The following is a 21029-nucleotide window of genomic DNA, read 5'->3' on the forward strand; positions in this document are numbered from 1 at the left end:
TGCTCAGATACCAAACTATGTCAAATCTTATAGTTAAAGCTGGTCTTCTAAGGAGTTTATTTTTAAACCATTTTAACCAGTGCAACAGTCATAATGTTTTCCACTAGCACATTAGAAACAATACTGTTGCAATGCTTATTAAGAAACACTTTGGATCCAGAATATATCCTAGAACTTATTTTTAACAAGAAATGAAGTGTTTTGACATTATTGAAACAAAACAGTCTGATGCTATAGAAACACAGTTTTATGATTTTTATTATTCTAAAATGTTTGGAATTTCATTCCTGTGGGAAATTTCAAAATTTTGACTTTTCATTCTCATTAGGAATGAAAATAAATTTCAAAATGTTGGAATTTCCCATGGAACAGAAATTCCATGTTCTGACCAGTGCCAGTTCTAATGCTGCAGCTTTAAAACTGTTAGTATAACTGAAAAAGTAAGAGAAGCATTTTTGTCACCACTTCAAAGCATTGGATCCATGTCCCCTACTTCCATCTATGTGCCAATTCTGAATGATAGTAGAGACTGCTAGTCATATTTTCCTTTAATTCTATGATTGATTCCTATGGGATTGTCCTGTCTTTTTTCACCACTTATATGGTTTGCCATAATATAATCATTGTGCAAAGCAGTGAATGGAGGGAGAGCCAGTGTAGCAGGCAGGCCTACTGACATAAACTGACTGGTTGTCTGGCTATGCTGAAAGAATGACAGGAGACATTAGATACGGGTATAGTGGGCCACAACTTTATTATTAGATGTCTGGGACTAACCCGGTGAACAAAATGTGCAGAGCAGGTGAAAACCCCCACAATTCACTGGGGTGGCGGGAGGGAGAGAGTGCTTTTTCAATATATGGTATATATTATAGCAGCACCTAGAGGATCCAAATGGAATTGAGACCCCTATTGTGCTTGAAGCTGAATATACACAGAAATAAGTTTCTGCTGCAAAGAGCTTAAAATCTAAATAGGCAAGATTGAACTAGAGTGAGAGGGAGGGTGAAGTGAGTTGCCCAAGACCACACTGCTGGTCTATAATAGAGATAGGAATAGAACCCAGACCTCCTGACTCCCAGTCCAGTGCTCTGTCAATTTAAACTAAAATGCACTGGAATATAAGGTTCTTTGTTTAATTTTTCTTGTTGTTTTAAATGTGTATAAATGAGCTTATTGTAAGTCTTTGGATCTTGTTTAGAGTTCTTAGAGAGCTATAGAAGTCACAAGGAATAGTTTCAATACCTGAAAGCTGAATAACTGAATTGTCAGATGAAAAACAAATTATTGATTCTAGTGACTGATGACCACTGAAAGTTGTACATTTATGACAGTATTATTTCTGTGTAGAAAAGAGATACAGTTGTAGAACATCTACCAGTATGCAGCTTAGCCTCTTTGAGTCTGAAGTCCAACTGAGGATATAAATGCAAATGCAATGGCAATCGTCATTGTGTGTTTGAAAAATCTTCCGTTTTAGTGAGTTGCACGCTTTTTAGATTAAGTAGATTCTCTTGACTACCATTTAATACAGCATTGCTTTCTCCAACTGTAAACTGGTGGATCTGCCATATAATAAATCCTTATTGAAAAACGTAAGTTTTTTAGATAGAATTTTGGGGTCAGTGTTAAGGAAACATATAGGTCTTGAGAATCTGGATTTTTATTTAGCTCAAAGCATATTGCAAAAGGAAATATTCCAGGACAGATGGTTAGCTTCCCTGGAGATATAGTACTCTGTATAAAAGTATATTTAATAAAAGCTGCTATAGCCATTCTTGGTAGGTTTAATCAAATCTGACAGGCAATCCATCTAAGCCTGGAAGTTGTACAGGTTGAAGTAAACTAATTGCATACCTAATTTTCTCCCTGGTTACTTTTCCATCTAGTAAAACCTTTAATACGGGTCACCTTTGTGTAGCTGGCATTTTGCCAGTTAGTCATTTAGTTTGTTTTTCTGTCTTTCTCTTTGGGATATATAACCTTCTAGATAATTTAAAGAAAACGTCTTCAATCCTTCTTTTTGACTGTATGGTTAAAATTGATTATTAATTGTAGAGCTGAATTGATTACATACTTCCTGTGTAATCAACCATACTAATAAGTAGTGAGACCTCTCCCCAGGGTGACATACTTTTTGCTTTGGGGAAAAAGTTATCAAGTCCCTGCATTTAAGAATCATTTTCATTTCAATCTACTTGATTCTGTCTTAAAACATACATTTCCAGTCTAAATTTTCCAGACTTTCCCCTATATTTCTGGGTTGTGTTTCTTTCAGTCTGCAAAATAAGAAATTATTAATTATCAAACTTTAAAAGCCTCCTAGATTGTTACTGGGAAGCCTCCAGAGATGTGTTAATTTTGTGATTCAATATACTGTGGGCAGTAAATGTCTTGTCTATGTAAGGAGTAGTATGTAATCTCTATATTTTATAATTTCCTATTACCATCAACTCCAGGTTAATAATGTTACATAGAGGAGAATGATCTAAGAAGGTTCTGTATTCTTATAAATCTATTCAAGTGACCAGTGGAATGCAGGTTATTGAGACTATTTTGTTGATGCGTGAAATTAGTTCATTTTCTATAATGCTATCCTGAAGAGTTTTGTATGACCTATAGCTAGAAATGGAGACCAGTGATAGGGAGAAAGCTTTGGTTACTTTTGATCATGGATAGGGAACTCAGTCCTCTGTACTACTTCAGGCAAATGTTTACTTATTCTACCTGCTGGCAGCAATTTGGGGTGCACTTTGGCTCCTGCTGAAGTCAATGGCAAACCCCTATTCACTTCAGAGAGAGCAGGAACAGTCTCTTTATTAGTTGACCCACTTATTCAAACAGGGATCCTGTCTATCACATCTATATACGTACTTTTGAGGCCCTCATCATTCTAGTATCTGAACAACTTCAGAAGAGAACTGGATGGCACAAGGTATTTTTAATATGATGCAGAGTCTTTCATGTGAATGTCAGACAATTCAAATACTTTAAATTTGATCCACTGTTGAATTGGACTAAACTGAAGGGGGGGGGAAGGATTAGAGAATTTCCAATTTGTCCTGAACATCTGCAAATTGAGTGGAAAAGGCAGCATCAAGTTACTGCAAAACACTCTTAAAAGTCCCTTATTTCAGAAGTGAAGAGGGATTATATTTACTCCCTACATGGTGTTTCCTTATTACTGCACATTGTACTTTGAGCTATTATAGCTTCACAGAATAGGTAAGTGGCTGTTGCAGGCAGCTGCAGCACCAGAATAGCCTGTCTCGCTGCCACTTTACTGCTGTGTGTGTGTTTTGGGTAGGGGAACAGCCAGCAGGGCACACACTCCCTTGAAAATATATTTTGGATCTTTGTGGAGGCCAGCTTAATTTGACAACCCCCGTGAGGAGTGAAGATATCAGGAGTCTGCTAATCAGTTAAACTTGAAGAACCCAGAGAGGCATCTGTCAAAGTCATCAAGAACAATGTCAAGTAACAGGTCACAAAATCTCCCATCTCTATTATGTGGATAGATCAGGAGAGTTCATATACATTTCAAAACTTGCAAACATCAGCTTTGTACACTCAAATTTCACTTGAAGTTTTCAAGGTGAAGTGAACTCCAAACTCAGGAGTTGTGAACATATCTACAGTGAAACAAATAAATAAAAATTGGTGGGTTTTGCACTGTTCTGGGGTTTTTTTGTTTCCTTATCTCTAGCAGCAACTGTAGAGTTCTTCAAATCCAGTATCTGAATTTCAGCTAGTACAAACAGCAGTGCAATGCACTGCAAGAAAAGAATCACAATGATTTTGAGTTGTTGGAAGAGAGCTTCTGATCTGTATTAACGTCATCTGGTTTATGTTATTTATTATAAGTTAAAGACTTTCATATGAACTTTATTTATATATAGTTCTATATGTAGTGGATGCCTTTGAAAACTCAGAATTCATCATTTCAGGTATCATCGATAATTTTAGTTTCTTCCTGTACTTAAAATGTCAGCACTTAAATAATTAAGAACAATAATGTTCAGTGCTGTAAAAGAAGCAAAAATAAGATGGTTTTTGCCCCCAACGGCATGCAGTCCAAAGACAAAGACTACTAAAGGCCCAAAAGAGGGAAAAACCTAGTTTCCTGTTGTGTTTTTAAACTAATGATTCATCTGTTGTGGGAAACACTGAATACTTTGAATCTTTAGTACAGATTTGAAAGAGGAGAAGGAAGTAGCTTGTCAAGCCACTGATGGGGAGGGGAGTTACATGCATGGAAAGCCCAAGGGACTACAATAACTCAGTCACGATGAAATAGCACATGTTGAGTATTTAATAGCACCTGATAAACTTGGAACTCTAGACCAATGGTGCCCAAACTTTTCCTGTTGTGCCCCACTTACCAGTAATGGATTCTGTCCATGCCCCACCCTTCATAACTGCACAGTTGGTTCAGTAGTGAAGCTTGGTCTGAAGACAGAGCTGGGGGCAGAACTGGGTAATGGGGGGGATCTGGGGCTAGAGGCAGAGCTGGCTGGGGGGGAGAGGGAATGAGGGCGGAGCTGGGCTGGGGGTGGAGTGGAGCTTTGGCTGAGGGCGGAGCTGGGCTGGGGGCAGAGTAGTGCTGGGTGGTGCTCCCTCACTGCCCCCCATGGGGGCTGGCCTAGGCCACGCTGTGTGCCCCCTGAACATTCCTTCTATGAGGGCACATCCCACAGTTTGGGAACCACTACTCTAGACAAAGGATTATTACTTAATTTTTGTTAGGGTAGCACCTAGAAGCCCCCAAAATGGTAGGTTGTGTACAAGCAGATACTGAGAAATAATCCCTGCTCCAAAAGGCTTACCATCTAAATAGACAAGTCAGAGAAAGGGAGAGCCTGAAAACAGATGCAGAAAGGTGATATGACTTACCCAAGGTTACACAGCTAGTAAGTGGCAAAGCCAGTAAGTAGACTCCAGGTCTCCTGACTCCCATCCCTATCACGTGGTCCATTTTGCCTAACATCTCAAAGCTAGATTTTGTTGTCTGAAAGTTTATCAAGAAAGCAAGAATGTTTGTATGAGGTGGTCTTAACCATTAAAAATTCTCCTCTTCATGCTTCTGAAGTTTGAGAAAAATTATGAAATACTGAGAGTGCAAATTGTTGCTGCAGAGCAACTGCCAGTGCACATTCATGCATATTTTAGAGCTATTTAAAATGCAGTTATTGATAGATACTCTGTTCACTTGTATAATACAAAAGCAGAATAAACAATACAACAAAGACAAATTATATTAGACTCTTAATTATGGAAGGTGATATAAATAGGACAATTAAGTTCTGTGAAATCAGGTACATCCAGTTTGGCTATTTCAGTATTGAGAGTCCTTGCCTCATGGATGTGAAAGTTCATTTGGGAAAAAAATTGCACAAAATGAGAACACTTAAAAGTTGGACATTTTCCATGCTGCAGTATTTTCACGTTTTAATTAAATTTTCTGTATTTAAAAGGTAAACTCATTGAGGTTTATATCTTACCAAAAGTTTTTGTAGTAAAATCATGGTCTGTTTTTTAAGCACAACAAACATACATCATTAGTTGAGATGATAGATGAAGAGGACTTGCATTTTGATGCCTGGGGTTCTCTCATCATCCCTTAAAAATTAGAATAAAATGATTTCTATTTTGTATTGATTTATAAGTCCTGCTAAGTTAGTGAGACATCATTTTCCTGAGCTGGACATGAGTGTTACAATTTCTTTACTAACGTAAATAATGCTTTTTAAACACTATTGTTAATCAAATCACAGTCATTCCATTATCAGAAGACACACTGATACTTATTGCCTTAATTAGTAAATAGACATAATGTGATATCATTTAATTGCTGATATTTATTTGCCTTCAATTTACATGCTTTCTTTTCAACAGCATCACTGCAAAGCTTGAAAGAGCTTTAGAAAAAGTGGCCCCACTCCTGCGTGAAATTTTTGTAGACTTCGCCCCTTTCTTGTCCCGTACACTGTTGGGCAGTCACGGACAAGAACTGCTGATTGAAGGTACTGAACCATTATTAAATTACTAATATTTTGACTATTACTCTGTGCACAAGGCACAAAATGCTATATGCACGTGAGCTGTGAATTAATCTTTCCTTTTCAGTGGAAGTTATATAACTATTTAGTGGTGCATTAAAAAATTTAGGTAGATATTGTTTCATTTCCTGTAACTTATTTTCTATTTGAGTAATGCCTGTGGAGTCATGAAAATTTGACTACTTTTGTTCCCAGTTTCTTAATTTGTTTTTTAAGTGGCACCCTGGGTACATAAACAAGCTGTTCATCCTGGCTTCCAAACAAACACAACATAATTAACTTTAATTCATAGTATTTTAAAGTTAATACATATAAATACTGTAAGTCACTCAGTCTGATTTTTAAGAGACTAGAAAAATGAGAGAGCAGATCAAAATAATTGAACCTGGGAGAAAAAGGAAGGAGACTGTGTGCTAAGGTAGATAATGTATGGAGATAGAAATGGAAGGTTCCATGATAAGTAACCCTTCTTACTCCCCATCATGTGCAGATGGATTTACATAGGCAAATCGCTACCTTATTTTACATATTTTGCAATATGGTCTGGGTTGGGGAGGTTAAAGTGTAGTTATTGTTGAATGGAACATTCTCAGAACCTTTTAAAAGGCTTTTAGTTCATATTTACATATTGTCCTGATTTCCTAGTGGTCATAAAGTGTTGGGAAGAGAAATAAATAGACTTCCTACACTATTTTTATTCACAATATACAAATAGTTACTCTTTGCAATGAACAAAGATATTCATGCAAAGCAGCAAAGTTTATACATATAACGATCTACATAAGGGCTATTGTGAAAAACATAACTTTGTGTTCAAATTCTCCAGCCAGACTCCTCCTCTCCTGCACACGTACCACCCAAATAACTAATACGTAATTCTCCCACTGCCCAGAGCCAACACCCCCCCACCACATGCCCTTCTTCTATCCTTAATGCTCAGTGTATTTAAGTCTGATGATTCTGGTTCTTGGGCAATTGGCCTTATGTTTGTTGTCTGGCTATACCAAAAAAAGGACAGGAAATGCTTGATATGATTTTAATCAGGCTGCAACTTCATTATTAGATGTTTTGGACTACCTGGCAAATAACAGTATACAGTGAAGGTAACCCCATATTCATTCAATAACTATCCAAGGGGCTTCTGCCAGCCCTCCCCCCCCTTTTTTTTTCATCCAGGTCCCCCCAGCCAACCCATTGCTGGGACCTTACCATCGCCCTTCCCTCATAGGAAGGTGGCCTATAAGAAAGGGGAGTTGGCTCCCTGCCGTACCATTCATAGGTGCCCCAAACACACACACATCCTTTAACCAACACCTCCTTTTTAGTTCCTTTACCAAGCCATTTATCTGGTCACTGTACACCTTCCCTATGGAGTTTCTGCACTGGACATCCGCCCCACAGTTACATAATGAGTTGCAACATATAGCGTAACTCCCTTCATGCCTCACATTAACAGTGCCCTCCCTGAACCCAATGTGGGGAAGGTGAAAACTCCACCAACTCACCAATCTGGTGGTGAAGGAAAAATTTCTTCCCAGCCCCCCTATAAAGGGGTGACTAGCGCAGTGCCCAGCAGGTCCTAACCAATCCTGGTACTTTGCCACCTAAAGGGGGTAGGGAGTGGGTGCTGCCTCACCTGCTCTGTGGAAGAGGGCTTCTCTGGCCTGGGCTTGCCCTTTACAACCCTTCTAGTCCCAGGGGATGAGTCACCGTTGCCAGTCTGAGCCATTCCCCACTTTTGCAGCAGTTCTGACCTCATTTTTCCCCCTCCCTCACAGCCCTAGAACACTGTTCCCTTGGCCAGTCGGACAACCTTCTCCCCTCTGAAAGGTGCAGTGCGGTCATTTGTCTAATTACTCTGTAACACAAGGAAAGTCATTTGAATGCAATAATTCCCCACAGGGGTTAAAATATTTTCTATTGTCTCATAGTTTTACAATTGTGAAAGGAAACTATTGATTTCACTTAAACACATGTAAAGCTACTGGCTGGGGATTTTCCCAGAAATTTGCAGTGATTCTAAGCTGCTTCACTGGGGTCCTGTCTTAGATACCTTATTTCGGTGAAATTACTGGTGGCACATCTTAGCAACTTTGGTTACAATGTTATTTGAATTAACCTCTTAAAATCAGTAAAACGAGAATCACAGTTCATAGCAGATATTTGACAGATATTGTTTAATTTCACTCTTTCTTACAAAGTGCAAACCGGCTTGGCTTAGTTTCATTTAGATCCTTTCTTAAGACACATTCCTACAGGTACTAGCACTGGTTTGGCTGTATTGGTGCCAGCAATGGTGGGAGCCCCACCATGAACTCCAGCAGCTTCTGGCAAGTGACAGAGATTAAAATGTCAGAAGCCACAGGAGTCCTGACCACAGTTAGGCTCCCAGCAATGCAACTGAATCAGTGGCAGCACTCATGGGAATTTTCTCTATAATACTTCACAACACACACAAAGTGCAACCTAAAGAGGTAGCATTTATCTTGTCATTACATGTACCTTGTTGCAGTAAAGAGCAGTATTTTAATGTGATCTCATGGTGATAGATCTTTCTGCCGTAAGATAAAGGTTCATATTTTGGTCGTCACAACTGTATATCAGCATCATTCATGATATTAACAAAGCTCTGGGAAAGAGAATATGTGTTGCTTTGTGTTTTATCTATTGGCTGTTTGCCTGTAAAGAAATAAAGAAAAACGTTTTATAGTCTGACATAACAGCTATTATCTTCTGGGGCTTTTGTGTTTTTATAACAAAAGAGTGGAGTTTTTAATAAATAGATATTTAGAACCCAATAAACTTTTACTGCGAGTTTTTAACAATTTTACATGAGACCAAATTTCGAACCTACACTTGGTGGTGTCTTAGCTGAACAGGAATATATTCATCTCATTTAAAAAAAAAAGAGAGAGAATTTCATTTTTGACCTACTCTATTACATTTTAAACGCCTTCCCTTACACCATTTGATTTACTTATTATTTCTCTGGTGCTCTTAAGGCTGGTCTCTTCTAATTTTCAAAGCTTTCATCAAAATATGCAATTATATTCAGCAGAAAGAAATTGCTGTTGATATAGATAATTATTCAGACTATTACTAGAAAGGTCTGAAAAGTAGATGGAACAAAAGTTTTTTAATCCAAGAGTGTCTGTTACCCGTATGTATTAATGGAATGGCAGCAAAAATAATTCTTCCACATTGGATAATCATTCTTTTCACCCAAGGGAAGATAATTAATCATGTCCTGTAACTTATTGTTGCATATCTAATCTATATAATAATCACATCTATACATCTTTCATTTATTTCCCTTTTGCGAAGATGAGTTTTTACCTGGGCAGTCCAAAATTTTCAAAATTGGACATCCGAAGATAAGCAACTAAATTATATGTTGACACCTACATAAGTAACCTCATTTTCAGATATGCTTAGAACTCATAACTCCTGTTGAAGTAAGGCCAGTTATTTGGGTGCCTAGTTTGTAGGCATCAATGTTTGAAAATGTTCCACTCCAATGCAAAAAGGTATTTCTTGTCTACTTAGTAGTTATTGATCAAGGAGTACTATTTCCTCTTTAAGATATGAAGATAATAAAAATAATGGCTTTTGATAAGCAAGCTGTCTTATGCACACTCAATGATACTTATAAAGGAAAAATAAACTACTTGTTTATTGTAGTGTTAGGCCTGGTCTACACTACGGGGGGGGGGTCGAACTAAGGTACGCGACTTCAGCTACGCGAATAGCGTAGCTGAAGTCGAACTACCTTAGTTCGAATTTCCTACCTGTCCAGACGCCGCGGGATCGAACTCCGCGGCTCCCCTGTCGACTCCGCCACCGCCGTTCACAGTGGTGGAGTTCCGGAGTCGATGGGAGCGCGTTCAGAGTTCGAACTACTAAATTAGACGCAATAGTTTGAACTCCGAGAAGTCGAACTCTCCGCGTCGACCCGGCGGGTAAGTATGGACCTACCCTTAGATATAATAAACGTGCTTAGGTGTTAAGTTGTCTATCTTGGATCTGTATATAGTGCTTATCATCTTGATATCTAAGCATTGATCAATCAGAGTAATTATATAAATGGAAAAAATTCTATTCAGAATAATTTCCTAGCATTTCTTTATTAAAAAGATTATGATCCCTTGTCCCTTCAAAGGGCATCTCCTCTGACTCTGTTGAATGGAGTATACCAATAGAATGCTTTCTAGGGTGTGAGTGCACAGAATTTTTGTGTAGTGTCTTGATAATGTAAGTTGAATCTTTTATTGGCAAATGACAATTAGCTTGTCTGTTTTCTTTGTAAGAATTTGATCTATTGTTTATATGTTTAAAGATTTTAATTATAACAAGATTACAAAGTAGTAAATAAACTTCATTTCATCTCGTTTGGAGTTGCTGCCTCTTTTTCAAATTGATCAACATAAATATGTTTATTGTATGTTGTAAAACATATTTCCTTTTAATTACTCAAGTTTAAAGCATAAATATTTCATTCCTCTTCTTGCTGTCTTTCAAAATCTGCATGCCTGGTTTATTTAGTTTGTTTTATTTTTTGCATGATTCTAAAGCATCTACCATAGCTACCAACAGCTTAATTCTGTGAGGTGCTGAACACCATCAGTTATCATTGATGCCAATAGAAGATGCTGGCCCTCAGCCCTGATGGATCTAGGCTCTTCTATGTGTCTGGGTTTTATTTATAATTGCACAGTTGTTGAAACCCATGTAATAAATTACATAGTCATGGGTGCATTTATAACCCACTTTACCTAGCACTCTGCTTATTAATATATAGCTGCTGAGACAGCATCTAGCATTCCAAACCTTTGAGCAACTTCAAACAGCCACTACTTTCAAATTAAAAACTCTCCCTTTATACTCTCCCCCCTGGAAAAAAAAAAGTATGTTCTATAAATGTTTGTTCCTTATCTCACCAAATAATGGAATTTCATTGTTAGTGTCCCAGTACCAGTATTCAGTACATATTCATTGATACATGGCATCCATTTTATCCCTGATAGATCATGAGATATCAAACCATAAGTTCACAATAGTAGGCTACTTTAGGTTATGGTTAGAGCTTTCTAAAATATTAGTTATAATTGTTCTCTCCCTCCATGACCTGCATAGGTTTACTTCCAATTCTAAAACAATTTCTGTATGAGATATGTGCATAATATCTGATGTGGTACAATAAAAGTTTTATTGGCACCCTTTTGAGAAGACCTGCATAAGTCATTCATGGTTTCACCTCTTGGTTAACGCAGCAATCTCAAACTCTAGATGATAAAAACCTGCATACTACACCATGCTGTCATATATGCCTTAAACTTATAGATTCATTGATTATAAAACCAGAAGGGAGCACTGATGGTCTGGTCTGACCACCTGTCTAACACATACCATAGGATTTCCCTCAGTTAATAACCTGAAGCACAGTTCCAGTCCATGCTCAGATAATAAGTACAATGTGGTTTATGTTTTGAGAAGAGATATGGGGAACTGGCTGCTGTGGTCAGGACTGAGCCAGAGACAAGCAGAGATCTCACAACTTTTAGTTGTTCATAATGTTCTAGTAAGACAACTGGTGTCACAAGGACTTTGTGTAGTTGCTGACTGGGGATGCAGGAGGTGTTTATTGAGATACCGACTTTCTGCTTGCTTTATAAAGTAGTACTTTTCCCCTTTTTGTCTCTTCCCAATAAACTTTTTCTCTCCTAGTGTCTTGCACTTCTTACTGTTTGTATCTTGATGTGATTCATTGATTTTTTAAACCACTATGTAGGTTAAAACTATTCTTGGAGATAGGTATACACGTCCCCATGCCAGGTAGAGCTACTATTTTAGTGCTACTGATTGATTATGTCAAATTCAATTTACATTAAACAATTGACACCACAAACCAGATCAATGCCACCCAACTTACAAACTCAGGCCTGTCAGACGTGTTGGCTAGTGCCACCTTATGCAACAAGAGTTACAAAGTTTAAAACCAACAGCTTAGAATCAACCCGAAAACAGCCAGATAACAGAAGTCAGGGATTCGGAGCTTTCATTGTGAAGCTCTGTTTAACAGTTGGGCAGACACATAGTGTGATGTCTTCAGTTTCCAGATGGTCTCCAGATGCAACCCAGGTAAAGTGCATTACAATAGTCTAGCCTTGAGGTGACAATGGTTTGAATAACTCTAAAATGGTCTGTATTGAAAAGTATATACACCAGAGGTGGGCAAACTACGGCCCATGACCCGTGGGACCGTCCTGCCCGGCCCCTGAGCTCCTGGCCTGGGTGGCTAGCCCCAGCCCCTCCCTCGCTGTCCCCTTTCCCCCGCAGCCTCAGCTAGCTTGCTCCGCTGCCGGTGCAATGCTCTGGGCAGCGCAGCTGCAGAGCTGGGCCTGACCCGGTGGCTGTACTGCATGGTGGTGGCGGCGGCGAGGCCCAGCTCCATCCGGGTGGCACAGTTGTAGCACTGCCAGCCACCGGTGCTCCAGGGAGCACAGTAAGGGGGCAGGGAGCAGGGGCGGTTGGATAGGAGGCAGGGGAATTCAGGGTGGTGGTCAGGGGGCAGGGGTGTGGATGGTGGTCGGGGGGGAAAACGGGGGGTTGAATGGGGGCAGGGGTCCCGGGGAGCAGTCAGGAAGGAGGGGGGTGTTGGATGGGGTGGCAGGGGGCAGTCAGGGGCAGGGGTTCCAGGGCAGTCAGGGGACGGGGAGAAGGGGTAATTGGATGGGGCCGTCGTCCCGGGGGGGCTCTCAGGAATGAGAGGAGGGGTTGGATGGGGTGGTTGGGACAGGGAGTGAGTGTGTGTGGATGGGGCAGGGGTCCCGGGGCCATCAGGGAACAGGAGGAGTTGGATGGGGAAGGAGTCCGGGGGGGGGCAGATAGGAGGTTGGGGCCGGCCCATGACACCCTCCCCTAACCGGCCCTCCATACAGTTTATTAAACCCAATGCAGCCATCAGGCCAAAAAGTTTGCCCACCCCTCATATACACCCTCCTTCCTGGGCACAGATGCCAAAAAAAAAAAAAAAAAAAAAAAAGCACTCTTCAGTATAGCTGCGCTGGAGCGTCCTAGGATCTAACAAGACTCCTAAATTGTGATCCTTTGTCACATATGGTGCTTTCACACCTCCAGTGAGGGATACTAATATAATCTTTACCAATCCTTCTGATTTCCTAATCATTATTACCTCAGTCTTGTCTGAATGGAGCCTCAACCAGGTAGCCCTTCTCCAAGGGTCATTTTCTTACAAATACTGTGTTATACATTCCACTGCACCATTCAAATTAGATGAAACCGAGAATATCATACTGATGGTAGCACAGCCCATGCCTCCTCATTAACCCATCAAACGGCCTTGTGTACCTAGTACACAAGAGGTGAAACAATAAGATTCATGTGGAACCCTGCATAGGAGAATTCTTGGAGCAGTTGCCCAAAACAATACTTTGGACCAGAAAAAGGCAGGCTAATAAACAGGGACAAGTTTTTAAAGTGCTTGTACACAAATGCCAGAAGTCTAAATAATAAGATGGGTGAACTAGAGCGCCTTGTGATAAAGGAGGATATAGATATAATAGGCATCACAGAAACCTGGTGGACTGAGAGCAATCAATGGGACACAATCATTCCGGGGTACAAAATATATCGGAAGGACAGAACAGGCCGTGCAGGGGGAGGAGTGGCACTATATGTTAAAGAAAGTGTAGATTCAAATGAAGTAAAAATCTTAAGCGAATCCACAGGTTCCATAGAGTCTCTATGGATAGAAATTTCATGCTCTAGTAAAAATATAACAGTAGGGATCTATTATCGACCACCTGACCAGGACAGTAATAGTGATGATGAAATGCTAAGGGAAATTAGAGAGGCTATCAAAATTAAGAACCCAATAATAGTGGGGGATTTCAATTATCCCCATATTGACTGGGAACATTTCACTTCAGGACGAAATGCAGAGATAAAATTTCTTGATACTTTAAATGACTGCTTCATGGAGCAGCTGGTACGGGAACCCACAAGGGGAGAGGCGACTCTAGATTTAATCCTGAGTGGAGCGCAGGAGCTGGTCCAAGAGGTAACTAAAGCAGGACCGCTTGGAAATAGTGACCATAATACAATAGCATTCAACATCCCTGTGGTGGGAAGAACATCTCAACTGCCTAACACTGTGGTCTTTAATTTCAAAAGGGGGAACTATACAAAAATGAGGGGGTTAGTTAGACAAAAGTTAAAAGGTACAGTGACTAAAGTGAAATCCCTGCAAGTTGCGTGGGCCCTTTTTAAAGACACCATAATAGAGGCCCAACTTCAATGTATACCCCAAATTAAGAAAAACAGTAAAAACTAAAAAAGAGCCACCGTGGCTTAACAACCATGTAAAAGAAGCAGTGAGAGATAAAAAGACTTCCTTTAAAAAGTGGAAGTCAAATCCTAGTGAGGCAAATAGAAAGGAGCACAAACACTGCCAACTTAAGTGCAAGAGTGTAATAAGAAAAGCCAAAGAGGAGTTTGAAGAACAGCTAGCCAAAAACTCCAAAGGTAATAACAAAATGTTTTTAAGTACATCAGAAGCAGGAAGCCTGCTAAACAACCAGTGGGGCCCCTTGACGATGAAAATACAAAAGGACCGCTTAAAGAAGATAAAGTCATTGCAGAGAAACTAAATGGATTCTTTACTTCAGTCTTCACGGCTGAGGATGTTAGGGAGATTCCCAAACCTGAGCTGGCTTTTGTAGGTGACAAATCTGAGGAACTGTCACAGATTGAAGTATCACTAGAGGAGGTGTTGGAATTAATTGATAAACTCAACATTAACAAGTCACTGGGACCAGATGGCATTCACCCAAGAGTTCTGAAAGAACTCAAATGTGAAGTTGCAGAACTATTAACTAAGGTTTGTAACCTGTCCTTTAAATCGGCTTCGGTACCCAATGACTGGAAGTTAGCTAATGTAACGCCAATATTTAAAAAGGGCTCTAGGGGTGATTCCGGCAATTACAGACCGGTAAGTCTAACGTCGGTACTGGGCAAATTAGTTGAAACAATAGTAAAGAATAAAATTGTCAGACACATAGAAAAACATAAACTCTTGAGCAATAGTCAACATGGTTTCTGTAAAGGGAAATCGTGTCTTACTAATCTATTAGAGTTCTTTGAAGGGGTCAACAAACATGTGGACAAGGGGGATCTGGTGGACATAGTGTACTTAGATTTCCAGAAAGCCTTTGACAAGGTCCCTCACTAAAGGCTCTTACGTAAATTAAGCTGTCATGGGATAAAAGGAAAGGTCGTTTCATGGATTGAGAACTGGTTAAAGGACAGGGAACAAAGGGTAGGAATTAATGGTAAGTTCTCAGAATGGAGAGGGGTAACTAGTGGTGTTCCCCAAGGGTCAGTCCTCGGACCAATCCTATTCAATTTATTCATAAATGATCTGGAGAAAGGGGTAAACAGTGAGGTGGCAAAGTTTGCAGATGATACTAAACTACTCAAGATAGTTAAGACCAAAGCAGATTGTGAAGAACTTCAAAAAGATCTCACAAAACTAAGTGATTGGGCAACAAAATGGCAAATGAAATTTAATGTGAATAAATGTAAAGTAATGCACATTGGAAAAAATAACCCCAACTATACATACAACATGATGGGGGCTAATTTAGCTACAACGAGTCAGGAAAAAGATCTTGGAGTTATCGTGGATAGTTCTCTGAAGATGTCCACGCAGTGTGCAGAGGCGGTCAAAAAAGCAAACAGGATGTTAGGAATCATTAAAAAGGGGATAGAGAATAAGACTGAGAATATATTATTGCCCTTATATAAATCCATGCTACGCCCACATCTCGAATACTGTGTACAGATGTGGTCTCCTCACCTCAAAAAAGATATTCTAGCACTAGAAAAGGTTCAGAAAAGAGCAACTAAAATTATTAGGGGTTTAGAGAGGGTCCCATATGAGGAAAGATTAAAGAGGCTAGGACTCTTCAGTTTGGAAAAGAGAAGACTAAGGGGGGACATGATAGAGGTATATAAAATCATGAGTGATGTTGAGAAAGTGGATAAGGAAAAGTTATTTACTTATTCCCATAATACAAGAACTAGGGGTCACCAAATGAAATTAATAGGCAGCAGATTTAAAACAAATAAAAGGAAGTTCTTCTTCATGCAGCGCACAGTCAACTTGTGGAACTCCTTACCTGAGGAGGTTGTGAAGGCTAGGACTATAACAATGTTTAAAAGGGGACTGGATAAATTCATGGTGGCTAAGTCCATAAATGGCTATTAGCCAGGATGGGTAAGAATGGTGTCCCTAGCCTCTGTTCGTCAGAGGATGGAGATGGATGGCAGGAGAGAGATCACTTGATCATTGCCTGTTAGGTTCACTCCCTCAGGGGCACCTGGCATTGGCCACTGTCGGTAGACAGATACTGGGCTAGATGGACCTTTGGTCTGACACGGTACGGCCTTTCTTATGTTCTTAAAGGAATTTAGCCAGTAACAAGCAGCAGTACCATCCACTCCTCAAATATGGCAGCACATTGTGATCAGTGGTATCCATAGCATAGCATGGAGTTAAAAGAATCAGCATGAACACTTTGCCCTCTCCTATCACTAGGAGAAAATTTATTGATGCTACCTGCACAGTTTGTTCCATTTCGAGGTCTAAAACCTGCATGACTTGTAGCTTTTGTGGTTGCATATACATGGTTAGCAAGTTTTGCCAATAGACTGTGACAATCTGGGGATTCCTTGATACACTTTGCTGAAAAACTGGTGAGCCCTGTGTGCTCAAAATTTCTCTCCACCTTGCTCTCTGAGATTTTTCAAGGCTTTTTTTTGTTGTTGTCATTCCTGGGGTCTGGAGCACAGATGCTAACAAGCTGACTATCTCCTTGCTAGCCCCCAGCTCTCCTCTGCTGCACACTGTTCTCTCTCTCTCCCCCTCCCTCCCCTTCTGCCATATCCAGACTCCTAATTTTATTCACACACCCAGGAACTATTTCTTTCAGTTAATCAAATTATTTTGCTAATTGTTTGGCACTCTCCAGCAGGCCAGGCAATCAGCAGTCTGACTAAAAATTAAAAATCAATATTAACATGTAACAGAAAAAAAGTTAGTCTGTATAAGTAACATTACCCTCTTATATTCACATCCCTTTTCCTTACAGATCCTGTCTATGGATCCGTCTGGGCCTCCAAAATGTCTACTATGTATGTGTCATCTTTTTGTTTTCTCCACAAAACTTGCACTGGTCACTGTTCACAGAGTTCAAAGAGCCCAGTTTAGGGACCATCTTGAAAGTATAAATTTTTTCAAACGGTACCCTAATAATGTAACAAATCTTTGAGAAGGGGGGAGAGAAAACGCTTTGTCAGAACTCATAACAGAGCTATCACTCTAAAATACCTAATGAGATGGAGATTATGCCTTATGCCATTTTCTGTAGCAAAAAGCAACCAGAACCCAATTCTGGGCACTCCTTCAGTTCATAGATCCTCAGAACAATATTTTTAAATTCTCAAAATATATTGTCCTGGACAATTTTCAGCTGTTAAGGTACCTAGAAGCTAGTCAGGGAGAATTACATATTTCACTATTGACTTGCACAACCAAACAGTTATTTACTTACCTCACTGCTTATTGTTTTCCTTATCTTGTGAATCTACTATAAAACACTTGCAACAAAATCCCAGCAAAACAACACTACTGTCTCTGAAAGACTTTAGCAAGTCTCATATGGCTAAAAATTGGAACAAGAATTTGAGGTACAGATAAGTGACTTTCTTCTGAACTTCTGAAAAGTGTTCAGTGTCACTAACAATGCATTGAACAACTGAATATTATTAGAGCATTTGATGAGGGTAGCTTTACACATGTGGAATGTTTTGCACATTGCTTTCATGTGGTATTTCATGAGTTTTTGTAATAAAAAATGGAATTTGCAGGATTTGGTTCCAACCACATGAAAATCAGCAGGTGTTTATTACACAAGACAAAAAAGTCCCTTAAAAAGCTCCAAACAGAAAATATCACTGCAGACTGGAATCCTACTGTGCACATTTTACAGCCCCTTCCTAAACAGAAACAAGTTGCTGATGAATTAGCTTAAAGTATTGTGTACAGCCTACTGGAATTTCATAAATATCAGTTATGCAAAATTCTTTCCCTAATTGAGACCACCAAAAGAGATGTTACTGAAACAGCCTCCCTGTGTACAGTCATCCCACTTAAAAGGCTACTAGAACATGAAATGTTTTTTACAAAAGGACATTTTGACAAGTCAAATAAATATAGAGAGATATACCGTATTACAAATTTGCCATAAATCTGGATCAGAGAATGATGAAAGGTGAAAGAGGCAGTAAAAATCAGTATAAATGCATGCTTGCCATTCAACAGAATCAAGATTCAGGACTTTACAATTTCCACTCTATTTGGCAGAAAACACTATTTGACAGTTCACAGATCTTTGGATACACAGGAACTGAAAACTGTCATAGCAGAAACCTCTGCTTATTTTAGCCACAGTGCAATCTTCTCTGAGCACCTGCCACAGGATAGTTATAGAAGAACGCCCTGTGTCTTTACGATATACTACTAGCTCAGGGATCGCTAGTATGCTGCTCGCCAGGGTAAGCCCCCAGGTGGGCCGGTTTGTTTACCTGCCGTGTCCACAGGTTCAGCTGATCGTGGCTCCCACTGGCTGCAGTTCACCGTCCCAGGCCAATGGGGCCTGTGAGAAGCCGCAGCCAGCACATCCCTCGGCTCACGCCGCTTCTCGCAGCGCCCATTGGCCTGAAGCGTCAAACCGCGGCCGGTGAGAGCCGCAATCGGCTGAACCTCCAGACGTGGCAGGTAAACAAACCAGCCTGGCCCACCAGGATGTTTACCCTGGTGGGCCACATGCCAAAGGTTGCCGATCCCTGTACTAGCTTGATGAGCCGTTTAATTAGGTTGTAGGAATTCCGTGAAGTAGGGAACAAAGTATGTTCTCCTGATCTTTCAGATTTAACTCCTGAATTCCTAAGATTCCCACCCAGAAATGTATGTTCTGAACACGTTTAACATGGCAGGAAATATTACAAATCAGAGTTTCAGATAGCTACTGGAAAATGCATATCATCTGGCACTTTTTTTGAAAAGTGAACCTACAGTAATTAATTTCACATATAATTGTACTTCTGCTGAAAAAGTCCAACATGGTCTTATGATTTGGACTGTTTCAAAGATGCTTTTCACTGTGTAACAGAGACTAATCACTTATGCCCTCTTCTTCGTCTTTAGCCTATGTGGTCCAAGTCTAACTTTAGGAGAATAGGGATTGTCAATTGGTACTTTGACTCTGTCTCATCACTAGTACACCAGTTAATAATACATCTTTAACAAGTAGAGCAGAAGCTATCCTGGATCTGTTTCTTACTAATAGTGAACAATTGACCGAAAATGAGAAAATAATATGAAAGCCTCAAACCAATTACTTTCATTCATTATAATAAGGAATGGATTAATAGAACAGAGCTCTAAAAAGGCATTTGATTTCAGGAAAGTAAATTTTGACAAATTAAGAAATTTCATGAGTAAGAGCTGTTTGAAAGAAGTATTGAGAAGGACTGAAATGCTGAATTTTGTTTTTTTTAAATGTCATTAACAAAGATAAAAAATGTATGATTAAGAAACAAGGAAGACTTAATACAAACACCTGCTCTCTATGAAGAGTTAAGGGAGTACTTGGAAAATTTGAACATATAGAAATTTGGACCAGGGGACATTTTTGGATTTCTCAGACCCTGTTTGCCCTGTGCAGTCTTGGACAGCATATCCGAGGTTCTTTTTCAAACTAGTTGTCACTCTTCAGCCCTCAAGCCGTTGAGGAAAACCTGGACAGGACTGGTCCATGTATCCAAAACTATAGTAGAATACCCCCTTGAGGATGTTATAGAAATGTTGGGCTGGAAGGGACCTCAAGAAGTCACCAAGTCTAGCGTTCTGAACTGTGGCAGGACCAACTAAATTTAGACCATTCCTGAAAGGTGTTTGTCCAACTTTTTTTTAAAAGCCTCCAGTGATGGGAGTTCCACAATCTAGAAGCTTATTCCAGAGCTTAGCTACCCTTATAGTTAGAAAATTGTTCCTAATATCTAACCTAAATCGCCCTTGCTGCAGGTTAAGCCCATTTCTTTTTGTCCTACATTCAGTGGACATGGAGAACAATTGATCCCTATCCTCTATATAACAGCCCTTAACACACTTGAAGACTATCAAGTTCCCCCTCAGTCTTCTCTTCTCAAGACTAAACATGCCCAGTTTTTTTTAATCTTTCCTAATAGGCCAGGTTTTCTAAACCTTTTATCATTTTTGTGTGTCCTAAAGTGCCTCAGCCAGAACTGGACACGGTACTCCAGATGATGCCTCACCAGTGCCAAATAGGACAGGACAATTACCTCCCGTGTCTTACATATGACACTCATGTTAATACACCCCAGAATATTAGCCTTTTTTGCAGGTGCATCACATTGTTGACTCATATTCAGTTTGTGATCCACTGTACCCCCAATCCTTTTCAGCAGTACTACTACCTAGCCAGCTATTCCCCATTTTTTAGTTGTGCATTTTATTTTTTTTCCTACATGTAATACTTTGCACTTGTCTTTATTGAATTTCACCTTGTTGAATTCAGACCAATTCTTCAATTTGTAAAGGTCATTTTGAATTCTAATCCTGTCATCCAAAATGTGAGCAACACCTCTCAGCTTGGCATCATCCACTAATTTTATAAGCACACTCTCCAGTCCTTTATCCAAGTCATTAATGAAAATATTGAATAGTACCAGACCCAGGGCAGACCCTTGTGGGACCCACTAGATATACCATCTGTTTGACAGCAGAGATAACTGCCTTTTGAATATGATCATTCGACCAGTTGTGTACCCACTTTATATTCATTTCATCTAGACCACATTTCCCTA

General features: G+C 39.8%; 1 protein-coding gene across 7 annotated transcripts in view; it reads left to right on the plus strand.

Annotated features, from left to right (window-relative positions):
- Nucleotides 1-21029, plus strand: part of NBEA (neurobeachin) — an 831523-nt gene that overhangs the window by 399766 nt on the left and 410728 nt on the right. For all 7 annotated transcript variants that reach the window (XM_039530859.1, XM_039530876.1, XM_039530902.1 and 4 more), the window contains one exon: nucleotides 5896-6023. In XM_039530859.1, the coding sequence (XP_039386793.1) occupies nucleotides 5896-6023 (128 nt within the window). The remainder of the gene's footprint in view (nucleotides 1-5895; nucleotides 6024-21029) is intronic.

Source organism: Mauremys reevesii, linkage group 1, assembly GCF_016161935.1.
Source record: "Mauremys reevesii isolate NIE-2019 linkage group 1, ASM1616193v1, whole genome shotgun sequence".
NCBI lineage: Eukaryota > Metazoa > Chordata > Testudines > Geoemydidae > Mauremys > Mauremys reevesii.